Source organism: Pezoporus flaviventris, unplaced genomic scaffold, assembly GCF_033815535.1.
Source record: "Pezoporus flaviventris isolate CSIRO_AGI_PZ_B2104156 unplaced genomic scaffold, CSIRO_AGI_Pfla_v1 ptg000097l, whole genome shotgun sequence".
In the NCBI taxonomy this organism is placed as follows: Eukaryota; Metazoa; Chordata; class Aves; order Psittaciformes; family Psittacidae; genus Pezoporus; species Pezoporus flaviventris.
Genome location: NW_026892645.1, coordinates 5544580 through 5557919, shown reverse-complemented (window position 1 = coordinate 5557919; position 13340 = coordinate 5544580). Strand labels below are relative to the sequence as shown.

The following is a 13340-nucleotide window of genomic DNA, read 5'->3' as shown; positions in this document are numbered from 1 at the left end:
TAAATGGTAGTGGTCTGCACTGACAGCATCACCTGAAGGTGAAAAGCAAAGCAAAGAGGGAGAGATTTAAAGATGGGAGTTGTACAAGTAGGGATAAAAAAAAACACCAGGAGAGACTGAGAACTATAGTCCAGTAGAAGCAGACACTTGCACAGTCAAACTGTGGTGCCTTGAAAGAAATCCCCATTGCAAAAGACAAAGATCAAAGCCAGAGAACTACAGTGTGGCAATAGGCTTGAGCACTGGTAATTTCTATAGGGGCTTTCTCAAAGCAGTGTCCAAGGCACCCAAAGGTTGCGTGACAAAGCCCAGACATTGTTTAGAGACATGAGGAAGCTATACGGAGGTAAACATGATACTTAAAAGGGCAAAGGATACACAGGATCTTCTGTGCCACATCATATGAATCACTTAACTCCAGTACCCTTCTCCAGCAATGAAGGATGTCTCAAAAATTGTTGTAGCAAACTCAAAATACCCATTTACGGTAGAACTACCCAAGGGCAGATTTATTCCTAACCCCAGGTACAGACCAAAACAGCTGATGTGCTGGGAACATAACCTTCCTTGTGTAAACATCAGTATCTCAGGAAACAATAGCATAAATAACCCATTCCCAAACAGTGTTACTAAAAATAAAAGGAGAATGAAAGGGCCGTTATCTCTGTTAATATGAGCTACTAGAGGAGCTCTATACAGCAGCTTGGGGGGCTGACCCCAAAATCTCAATTAATATAATCATACAGTTGGACCCATATCCAAAGTCATTTGCAATGTTTCAAATGTCAAGGTCAAGGGTTTGAGTCTGCTGCTGGGCTCTCCAGAGGCAGAGCTGCCTCATGCAACACAAGGCTGCAGGCTTGGACTTGGAAAGCCTTAATTCAGAGCTGATGCATTACAAAACACTGATACTGAGGAACTTCAGGGAGCTCTCTTTTTTCCTGAGTTCTTGCTCTGGTTTATAACCAGACATAGTCTGTTGGAAAGCTCATTCTCTGGAAAGTGCTCTCTGATGAGTATCCTTATTCTCCTCAAAGGTCGGAATGGTCTTGGCAACATGGGGTCTATCACGCCTTGTATCCATGTCCATAGTGTTGCCCAGTGAAGGAGCTGAGCTTTGATGCCACAGTCACTATCTGTGAGCACATCAGCCCACTGGCACCAGGGAGAGTGTCTCTGAATACATGAATCTACAGCAGACAGCTGAGGCCATGCAGCACCCTTCAACTGCAGCAAGTCCTGCATCGATCCATCCCAGGATGGTGCGAGTATAAACCACCCGCTTCATCTTACTCCCCAAGAACCACTGGTTTCTCCATGGTGGTATAACATTATCCCTTTAGTAAATTACTAATCTGCATTGTCAGCCATTTGAGTAATGTAATACTTATACAGACTTCTTGAGTTTCATGCTAAAATTAACAACTGCTGCTGTTCCTGCTGAAAGTAAAGAGTTTGGTCGTTCACTTCAAAGAGCCAGGGTCATACAGGCTGACAAAGTTACTAAGGTAAATAGAAAAAAATAAAGCAAAAAGAAACTAAACCAGGCATCCAGAAGCCATAGCATTATAAAGCGAACTGAGTAGTTACAGAACAAACCCAAACTAAAAATCCACTCCTTAGTATCTACCATATAAGCCTGCATCTATGATTTCTATACTCTTATACTTGACTTTAAAGTCTTTGCTTTACAAGCCAAATACTAGTTGGTAACCCAAACTTTTCCCCTTCCTCCATCAACACATGCTCACCCAGCAGTGGATCATGACCATACCTGTATTCCTCCTCCTCTTTGGAGTTCTTTTTGGGTTGATATTTCTTCGAAAGATTCCTAAAATGAAAAATACAAGCATGAAAAATTACATTTTATATCTCCTTTAAATTAACTGGGAGCATTCACACACATGCTGCGGGGCTGCAGTTTTTACTGGCAGTGACTAGACACCTTTTCAGAACAATGATTGTAATTAGGCTTTGTGTTGCTGTAGCACTTAACGGGCCACACAGTGCTTCGGTCTCTAACTGCAAAAAGCAGCAGATTCTGAACCCAAGTTCCTAAATTAAGGTCATGAAAATGATACACCCAAGTTCTGGTACTGCTGATGCACAAGTCTCCTTCACCTCATCTAAAGGAGAGACCCTTTCCAGAGAAAACACTGGTCCTTAGCTACACAGACATGCTTTACAAACTCCACCCAGCAGAAGGTGCTCCTCCATATCCCAAGGTCAGCCAGCCCATTAGTGTGATTTGCAGCAGGAGGTGACACTCATGGCCAGTCAAATCTGCCCATTTTTAACAGGATGCTTCCAAAGAAAGGAACAACCTTCATAAACCCGTGGGAAGCTGAGATGACGAAAGAGGGATCATTTTATGATCATCAACTGATACTGGGAGAAACATGCAATTTGATTATCACAATTAGCACAGATGATTGCATCTCTTGTTATATTTATAGGCTGCTTCAGCAATTAATAGCAACATACAAGTGGTATTGATGGAATCCTCCAGAGGACGACCGAGTTTCATTGCCCTGCCTGTGCCGAACTCTTTGGAGGACTCCCAGAATGCATCCAGTCAGAAAGAAACTGCTTTTATCAGAGGTGTAACCCACTCCCTAAACTGGAGAACTACAGGGTCCTGTCTCCCATTTCTTGCTCCTTTTGTGCTCCTTAAGGAATTAAGGAGCATCTGCCCAAACAGCAGTAGCCAGAACACTGGCAGATTTACACAAACATGCCTTTCTAAACATTTAAGCATCCCTACTGGAAGGGATCCAAATGAGCATCTCCTTTCCACTCCCTGCCTTCTCTGAAAAGAGCATCCTCTGAAACAACAGATCCGACTCTAGTTTAACGCACAGAGGCTTCAACAAAACAATACCAGCATGGGAAGAACTCTGCAAACTGTTCTGCATGATTACATTAAGTCTTACAGCAGTCTTCATATGCCATGGGAATGCCTCCCTCAATACACTTGCTTCCAGAGGAAAGGAAAAAACACTAAAAAAAAAAAGGCACAGACTACACTAATACTGCATTTTCACACACACTCAAAAGGCTCATCTCCCTGCACTGCCATGCTGCCCAATTAATTCTGACAGACACAGCTACTGTCATCTTGTGACTCTTTAAAGGGATAGAAATGGGGCAAAACAAATCAGAATGATTTCACAGAAAAAAATACCCTCAAAGCAACAAGAATTGGTATCTGGGTGAAACATTATTATTTTCCAAGTACTTTGTAAAACGTAAGACATAGAGTCTATATATACGAGTTTGTCAATTCCCCCCTTTATTCCCTTATATCTAAGCAACTGTATTATTTCTTTGACATCTTGCTCTTTGTCTATCATTTCTCATCCATCAGAGGTTCCTGATTCTCAGATTATCCTGATATCTTACACATTCTTTTCCCAACACATCTTCCTCAAGGCTATCTATCCATCACAACCAGGGCTGATTGCAAATGGTACAAGCAAGACATGATAGAGCAGCAGGCACAATGCATAAGGGATGGGATACCTGGGAGTTTCTTCCACTGTAATCAGGTAAATTTGATGCATCATGTAATAATATAGATCTAACTCAAGACTTTCAAAAGTCAATACTGCATATATATCTGTGGAACAAAACACCTTTAATTGGAAGCCAACTAAACTTCAGCAGATGATCAGGTGGAGATGCAGACAGGAAGAACAGCTACTTAGGAAGCCCAGACACCAAACACAAGTTTCACAGAAGAAAATAAAGTTCAGCAGCTTTACTTACACTGTAAATAACACAAGATATTCCTATGGACTTAGTCTTATCCTTTTTAATAATAATATGTCTGCATGTTATGACATGCTGTGATATGCTGCACCCCTTTGACACCAAACAGATGCCATACAAGAAAGGTTTGCACCAGGCTTGAGGACACTTATCAAAAGCAGATGCATGATATTTTTGTTTTTAATGTCCAGCACTGTTTTATCTCAAAATTTGACAGGTCTACATTTTTGTTCTTTCCTTTTATACTTCTAGCTTCTTCGTTGACTCCAAACAGCACTGGGCTTAAGAGCTCTCCAGGGATGAATTATTTAACATCAAATCATACCTTGGGTGGTGACAAATGCAGCTATGTGTGGGGAATTAAAAATATAGAGAGGAGAAACAAACCAACCAAGTTTGGTTTGGAAGTCTAGGACTGAATAAGAAATAAAAATCGGGAGTTCAGAGTTTCTAGACAGGCCTAGGTACAGCTATCAGGTAAAAACCATTGTTTTGAGTGCTTACTTTCATAACTATGCTCTTTACACCTGAGATTTGTCAACCCTAAGAAATTCAGTGAGTATAGTGTGTGATTCTTCCTGAACAGGCCTCCTCCCACAGATACTTGCTGGCACTTCCCAGTCCAGTCATATTCTCTTTCTTCCAGCTTATTTTGCCTCTGTAATTCAATCTCATCTCCATAGGATGTGAGCAATTTGTTCCTGCACAAGTCATCTTCTATTTCCTGCCTGTCTATAGCAGAAACCCTGGGGAATCCTTGTGGCATTCCCCTGAGAAAGCACATAATCATAAAGGCAGGGCGTTATCAACTATGAGCTGCTTGTAAATAACAGACTATTGTGCATCTCATATCCATTCTTACACAAGCATCAAAAACTCTGGGCGATTTGTCTTTCTTATAGACACCGTGGTTTAGATATATATAGAATCACAGAATAGTTAGGGTTGGAAAGGACCTTAAGATCATCTAGTTCCAACCCCTCTACCATGGGCAGGGACACCGCCCACTAAACCATGCCACCTAAGGCTATAGAATCCTAGAATAGTTACGGTTGGAAAGGACCTTAAAATCAGCTAGAACCTCAGCTCTCAATCTCTGTAAATACAGACAAGATAGAAGGATCACTAATATGCATTATCATCATTAAAAAGGCATTACGAAAAAAAAAAGGTATGGATTTACTGGAGGGGTTAGGAAGGATAAGTCCTGTACTCCCCTCCTCAGTTAGCTCCACTACAGCCAGTTTATCACCGTGGACACTAGTGGCTGCCGACAATATTGCAACCACAGCTTCTGGCAGCAGCAGGGCTGCCTGTGTGCTGTACTCCCTTCTAACCTCTCAGATTACCTCTCATTTCTTTTACCCTACTGGGAAAAGCAGGGTAAGAGCTCTCCTTGTGGGAGAGTTCTTGGTACCCCTTACCCAGTTACACTGGATCCGACTTCTGGGAATGTGTTCTATGGATCTGGTTCACATAAGATCTCCTCTACCTACAACCTGATAGACAAACCAGACACCTAGAAAGCATGCAGCAGGAATTTCCAGTAATTTGGCTCCTTGACATAAATTCACAGGATCTCTGCTCAGGAAACACATTGCAAGAACAGTGGCAAGATTACAGAAGTCAAAATTCAAACCTCAGGCTGCGACCTGGCTGACTACATGGATAAGTTTCCAAGACCTCAGACTGACTTTCTGACCTGCAGTTTCTCCAACATGCATTAGAAGAGCCTGTCTTTTGAAAAGAAACCCTAAACGTTGCCTTCCAACAAATGATCATTATACTTTTGAATTCTCAAAGCCTGCAGCACTTACACACAGCAGTCCTAATTTCATGGAAAACATTACAATGCTATCCTCAATGCCTGAGCCATTAATCATGCAGAACTTGTGAGTAAATCCTAGTATGCTACTCAGTCACCTAAATAACCTTTCTTGTTGCAAAGCATATGATTTTTAGCTGAGATAACAAAACAGCATCTTAACTTTAGCTTTCCATTCTCTAAATTAAGGCTAATAGCTAAAAGCCATTATTATAAACCAAACTGCCCCCACTGAAATAGCAAACTTACAGATGATTACAGGCTCTGAAGAGATGCAATTTCAAGTCCCAAACTTTACATCTCAACTTACCTAAGCTGCTTTGCATAGCTGAGTTCAATCTCTGTTCTTTCTTTCACAAACTTGATGAACTTTTCCAGCACATCAATACCCCACTGCGTGTGTTTTTCTAAGTTGTCAAACTGGTCCTGCAATGAATCAAACAAAATAGTTTAGTCTCGTTGCACACAGAGATAACTAAAAATAATTTCTGAAGGACAGATCACCAAAGAAAGTGTTATTAATATTTTCCATTACCACAGACGGACATTTCTGTGGCAACATAGGTTTTTAATCAACAGAAACCTGTCTTTTAACATGAAACCCACTCAGTAACATTCTTCATTCCTCATTTCTGAATCAGTTTCATTTCAGAAGTCCTGGCAACTTGACTGAACACAATCTTCTAATACAAAGACATACATCAACAAAGGATAAGGATAAATGTTCCTGCCAGTATTTTGCTTTACTCTGAAGAGCTGACAGAAGTCCCATGAATTTGGCTTCTTCTACTAGCTAATAATTCTGATTTTTGCCTGAAAAAGATACAGATTTGGACTCCAGCTCTGTGCATGTTATATATTTAAAATATTCAGAACAGCTAACAATCCTTTTACAGACTTTTTATAGCCTGATTTGTTCTAAAACAGAAGACATGCTAACAAATGATGCCACAAAAATGACATTAGCGATGTTTACAGCGAGTTTGCCTGTCTCCCGCCATTATTATACAGATGCTGCTTTGTTCTTCAAATATTGTTGCCCTCAGAAACGGTCACACATGTTTCCAATAAAACCTTTTTCAACCAAGAACATTCCACAAGTCAGTCTGGGATTTGCGAATGCCAAGAGAAATTAAGCAACTCTAAATCCAAATTAATTACCCAAGCCAGCTTATCTCAATCTGCAGATTTAACCCAAAATTACTTTCTTCCTTATGATTTGGTTACTTCAATAACAACTCAAGATTCCATAACCATCCAACCCACATGTCATTTCAGAAGTTGGAGTTTCTACAACACTTGAGAAGTAGTTTTTCAACTGATACACTGAATACTCTTCCTGACAGAAACATAGCATAAACAAGGCCTTTAATATCAGACTGACTTATCTGGTAGCCTTTTGCATTACAGTTCATAGGGAAAACACAGAATGAGCTCGTACATCTGCAGTACAAGGGCTCGGTTTACAACATTCTCCAATAGATTTGGGTCAGATGCTTTGCTGCCATAAGCTCCTGACAGAAGTGATGCTTCTTTCTGTCTGCCCAAAGTCTGGTCTTGTGACTTGCAGTCTGCAGAGCTATCATCGGATGTTATCTAAGCCGTGCAAACCCACTTCCTTAGATGAACAGAACGGAAAAGTAACAGAAAACTACTACAAAGCCTAATTTATTAATATATTGCTTCTAAGCAAATACCACTTTGTGCTCTGCAGCATATCTGGCTCTGAGGGTAAGTCACACCAGCAACAGGAGAGATTCTTCCAGTACTGAGCAGCTGTGTGCACAGAAGCTGCTGGTTGCTAACAAAACTGCTTTAAGTGTGTTAAGGGACAAAACAAAAACTGTGTTAGAGAAGGAAATTTGCAAAACCCTGGCAAGAAGCAAGCTAAACCAGCAGGTAATATGCATGGAATAGGACACAGGGTTCGGGGATCTGAGTGTTTATTCTGGTTTAGCATAAGGTACTCTTTAACCCAATTCAGCCAAACCAGACCAGGCTTCAATTTAAATGATGTCAGTTTTAGTCAATTAAAGAGGCACTTGGGGCAGAACAGCAGAAGGGCAACAGTCTAAAGTTACCAAAAATAGTAAAGAACTTCTCCAGGAACTAAGAAAAAGTGGAAAAGGGTAACTGGATCAAAAAAAGAAAATATTCGAACTACCCAAAAGCCTGACTTCCAGCAATAGAAATCACCCTTAAACCCATATAACGTCATTAGCTCAAAAAGAGGATGCACATATTCTGCAGAAAGGGAAGATGTGAACTAAGCCAGTACGTATTTACATATAGGTAAATCCTTATTTCAGACAATTTCACAGCTGGGCAGAATACAAAGATGATAAGAGGAACACCATGGACCTGTCCTTTCCTGGAGGGCTCAGATCAGGAGAGAACACTGTGTGCTGTCTGTGCCAGCAGAGAGGCACCTTCTGCTCTCCTTCAAACATACCACTTCTACCTCTCTCAGATTATGCTGGCGTCAAGAAAGCAGTGCAAACATGGCCTCATGAAAGTTGCTGATAAGGAGGTATTGCAGCTATCCCACACCCTGCTCTTCCAACCATTTACATTATTTAACATAAGCATAGGTATATAAAATCAGTCCCCCACGAGGCAGGCCATTACTCACAAGTTTGCATGCGTTCACACACACTCCCACCTTTGAGAAGGGAAATCTCAGGGAGGGAAATCCACTCCCTAATCCCTGTAAGCAAATTAAACCGCCTTCATCAGATAAACCATACTCGTAGCAAGAAACTAACTTTAAGTCCTGCTGTAACCCCATCTAAAGAGGAAAGGTCACGGTTTCCGATAGGAAAGAATGTCTTCCAAGGAGATCCTACCTTTCCAGACAACTCAGACTGCCGACCACAGAAAGATGGAGCAGGCTCACCCTGGAAAGGCAATCTTAGCAGTGGCTTGTCCAAACCTCCCCCCACACACCATCCCCATCACCCTGACTCAGTTCTCAGAGCATCATTTAGATCAGAGTATGAACAAAAACCTGAAAATGGCTCCAGGTAGCTGCCTCGGTTTGGTGTGTTCTCCCATAGATGGATCTGCTGGAGTGTTTCAGTGGCCTCCCTATGTCAAGTTTGGCAAAAGAAAACTCCATGATGGGCAGTGCAAAGGCAAATGCTCAAGGCTGCGGCTGTCAGGCAGACCAAAAGCGTGAAGAGGCTGACTTTCTATTTATGAAGTGAGCAGAGACACTTGTCCTGCCTCAAGCTGTAATCAGAAGAACCTTAACTGTATAAATCATAGAATCAGAGAATAGTTAGGGTTGGAAAGGACCTTAAGATCATCCAGTTCTAACCCCCCTGCCACAGGCAGGGACACCTTACGCTAAATCGTATCACCCAAGGCCTCGTCCAACCTGGTCTTGAACACTGCCAGGGATGGAGCATTCACAACCTCCCTGGGCAACCCATTCCAGTGCCTCACCACCCTAACAGGAAAGAATTTCCTCCTTATATCCAATCTAAACTTCCCCTGTTTCAGTTTTAACCCATTACCCCTTGTCCTGTCACTACAGTCCCTAATGAAGAATCCCTCCCCAGCAACCCTATAGGCCCCCCTTCAGATACTGCAAGGCTGCTATGAGGTCTCCACGCAGCTTCTCTTCTCCAGGCTGAACAGCCCCAACTTTCTCAGCCTGTCTTCATATGGGAGGTGCTCCAGTCCCTGATCATCCTCGTGGCCTCCTCTGGACTTGTTCCAACAGTTCCACGTCCGTTTTATGTTGAGGACACCAGAACTGCACACAATGCTCCAGGTGAGGTCTCACAAGAGCAGAGGGGCAGGATCACCTCCTTCGACCTGCTGGTCATGCTCCTTTTGATGCAGCCCAGGATACGGTTGCTTTCTGGGCTGCAAGCGCACACTGAAGCCGGCTCATGTTCATTTTCTCATCAACCAACACCCCCAAGTCCTTCCCCGCAGGGCTGCTCTGAATCTCTTCTCTGCCCAACCGGTAGCTGTGCAAGCTACATGACAAGCTTTTTTCTTTAAATTGATTTAGTATTTCCAAAGCTCATTACAAAAATGCATTATCACATGGCATCTCAAGAGTTAAAAAGCCTTAACTATTCTGTGGCAAATCTGGTCTAATTTTAGGATCCTTCATATTTTCACCTTTCTCCATAACAGATGACCTCCACCCAAAAGATTCCCAAACAACAGTACTAAGCTTCATTTCAGTTTTCACTAAAAACTCAAATCATTTTGTAGCTTAAGAAAAAGCTCTCCACCATAATTAAACAGACCTCATAAGGGGGCAATGTCATCAGGAAATTAGCTAACAGTTTGGTTAACTTAATGAGAAACTTCTCATTCTCAAGCAGTAAAACTCAATGAGGATTTTCAAACAGAGATCAATGAAGGAATTAGTGTCCCTCTGAAGCCAGGAAAAGCTGGTGGCTGGGAAACACCTAACTTCCAAAGAGAAGCAAGAGTGCAGCTTTTGAGCTGTCTTGTCTCCGAAGGAACTTGGCTCTACAACCAGGAGTAGTCTAATGAGAGTTGCACATTGTTTCAGCTCAAAGCATGCCATCCCTGCCTGTGACAGATACAGGTTTAGCAGGTAAAGTGTGCCACCAGAGTCATGTGGGTTTAGTCATGGGCTGGGAGATGGCTCGAGAACCTCCATGAGCTGCTGTTTCGCTTTTCAATTCCAATATACATACTCTCCTTGTGTTCATTTTTGCAGCCTCCTCACCCTGCCAATTAAGGATAACATTAGGAAACAATGAATTCCACAAGGCTTTAGCATTCCTCAAGAAAAGCAAGAAAACAAGACAGGAAGCATGACAGAGTGTTCAGTGAGAACGCTCCCACCAGACCACAGTGAGGGGTGGAAACAAAAGGTCACTTTGCACCTGTTTTCTCTGAAAAACAACCACCAAAACATGCTCAAGAGCAGTTACTACTCACCTCTGACTCAACACGCTGGCTTAATAAGAACTAAGAACACTCTTGAGCAAAACACAGCACTGACCACAAGCCATGTATCGCACAGGCTACTCCCACAGCTTCACATTACTGCCTACATCCTCTGGCCCTCCAACCTGCCAAATCTCATGTTCTCCCATTTTCACATCCCTATAATATCAACAGATTAAGCAGCACAGACTTTGGATTGTCAATCAAGATGTGCACATAATTAAACTGCTCATACAGCTGTAACTTACTCCTCTTCATCAGATTCCACTGGCTTCCCAATGAGAGCAACACGTGCCAGTACAAACACTTCAAGCCATCCGCAAGTGATGGAGGAGTTTGAACCTACCAGACCTCACATGGGTGGGAAAGCAGAGCCTCTGCCACAAGTCATGTGCAACAGCGTCTTCACATTTGTTCAAAGCTTAACACATTCTTGGCTGTACACACAAAAACTGAGGCTCAAAAGAAGAACTTTAGTCATTAACCTGAATGGGAATTGGCCATCCAGGTACCCAGAATGCTCTGGCAGTTGTATCTCCAAGGCAAAGCGTGTTTCCAGCTTCATTTCTGTTGCCCAAATAACCTCACATTCACGGATTCTTTCTGAAACTGGGCTGCATGCTTGTTACACTGACAATGCTTAAAATGGAAATAGGGCTGCCCATTTGCTTTCCTTCATTTGAACGGCTACTTTAAGCTGTCAAATCCCCTCACTTCTTAACTGTTCTACTGAAGTCACATCCCCCAGCTATGCAAAGTATTTTGGGAAGAAGAAACCGAGCCACTAAAGCTTTCTTCCCATTTCTAAGTCACATAACATGGAGTACAAGCAATTATTGAGCAATAAAGAAAGTGTTATTCGTGTGGCCTTTGAAGATCAGCTCAGTGAGAGATTCCTTCCTCTTTCAAGGGTGTTCCCATTTATTGTGAAATAGTTCCACACAAGGCTGGTTCACATCTAAATGACCTCAGTGGGGATGGGACCTTTATTTCCCACCAAGGGGCTTCAGTGTTAACATTACTGAAATAAAGAGGGTGTCCTCACTCTTCTCTTGAATTATAGCCTCAGTTTCTGCAGCCAGACAGCACTCGCTCGGGGTCACTGTCGTCCTGTGCTCAGTAACTGCTTTTCAGACAGACAGATGATGTGGATTCCAGCTCCACCACAGAGCTGGGCCAGAAGTCCTGGAATTTCTACTTGGTTTCTAGTGTGAACAAAACATTAGATGCTGGGAGACTTCACTAATTCAATCTGCAGTTTTAATCAGCATGTCAAACCTGCTCAGATTAGACTTACATGGCACTGTTTACCCTACAGCAACCAGGCTGAACTGTCACCATCACACTGTCACCCTTCCTGCTGTTTTCACAGGTACACGTGCAGGAGTGTGAAATGAGGAATGCTAATACAGAGAGAAGTCATGAAGAAAGATCATGATAAAAATTCAGATGCTAATAACAAGGAAAACAAAGCCTTTATATTTAGCATACTCCTGCTATCATTCTAATCCAGCAGCATAATAAAAGTCCAATGACTTAAAGGTGGAGAACATTTGGATACTTTCTACTGCCTCATTCTCCCGGGAGTTTGATTCCGTTTCCTCCCAAAATTACTTGTTTATCCACTGTCCTAAAAACATAAGTAGGAGCAAGGGAATTTAATGCTAATTTTTACCTCTGGTTCATACCTTCTCCTCCCACATCCCACTTACTGGGGTTTTCTTTTTAACACTCTCACCCATTTCCATAAGCAAAAGAATTAAAGTGAAGATCAAGAATACATCACAGTGTTGAAAGTCTAATTTTGGATTCCATGGTTTAACAACTTCTAATTATAAGAATAATTAACAAGACGATGAGACCTTCACAGCCTTGGTGAAGTCCCATATGGCACCCCAGTGCTAGCAGAGCACAACAGAACTCAGATCATCCATCCTCAGAGACCTACAATAAAGCTATATGCAAATGGTAAGTCTCCAGGCAAATTAATAATGAAATAAAATGCATGAAATACAGCCGACCACTGCAAGAGCCTTCCAGAAAACAGAGACGAGCAGGAAAAGGAAAGCACTTCAGCCTCTGCTGACCCAGCCACGACTGATGAGAGATGACTTCCCACACAAAACTGGTAGGCCATGGTCAGCGAAATCCTCAGTTAATGACGACTAAACCATCCATGTTTAACCATGCAAAGTATGTTATGCATGAAATAGAATACAGGACACTAACCTTTTGCTTCATGCAGCACAGACACAGAGGACTAATAGTACCACAGAAGACACACCGATGGGACAGGGAGACCATCTCCTTTCAGTCTGCATTCAAATGATGCTGTGGCTTCACAGGCTGTTTTCTGAATCTACCCTTCATTACCCTGGTGTATCCGGTTCTCACTTACAAAACTATGATCACATACCATTTTTCATGCAGATCTCCAATCCATCCACATGTGTGTCCTGGGCTCATTTCATTTTAACCTTTAAGTACCAAAATTCCTCCTGATCTTTCACCCTAAACAGGGATATTTCTGCTTTAGCTGAGTAGAAAATGCCCCAGGAAAAAAATCATCCATTTACTTTCCCACCTCCATTCTCTCTTTATTGCTATCTCTTAAACTCATTTTTCCATAAAGCCCAAAAGGTTTTTAAATGTCTCTTCTGATTCACCTCAGAACTTGATTTAGTTAGGAGAAAACAGAAACAAAAAAAAAAAAAAAGGTTTTGTGCTGCATCTTTAGACAAGCGAGTGCATTTCAAACTTGAAGGGAAGGGAAATCCCAGAAATCAAGAGTGGAAACAGA

At 42.1% G+C, this 13340-nt stretch overlaps 1 protein-coding gene across 18 annotated transcripts in view; it reads right to left on the bottom strand.

Annotated features, from left to right (window-relative positions):
• FNBP1 (formin binding protein 1) overlaps nucleotides 1–13340 on the bottom strand; it is a 92501-nt gene that overhangs the window by 54890 nt on the left and 24271 nt on the right. For 17 of the 18 annotated variants that reach the window (XM_061476968.1, XM_061476976.1, XM_061476969.1 and 14 more), the window contains exons 2-3: nucleotides 5907–6022; nucleotides 1775–1831 (exon numbers count right to left, since the gene is read on the bottom strand). In XM_061476968.1, the coding sequence (XP_061332952.1) occupies nucleotides 1775–1831; nucleotides 5907–6022 (173 nt within the window). Of the gene's footprint in view, nucleotides 1–1774; nucleotides 1832–5906; nucleotides 6023–12769; nucleotides 12797–13340 lie in introns of those variants that run through there. The other variant, XM_061476967.1, reaches the window with a different exon arrangement.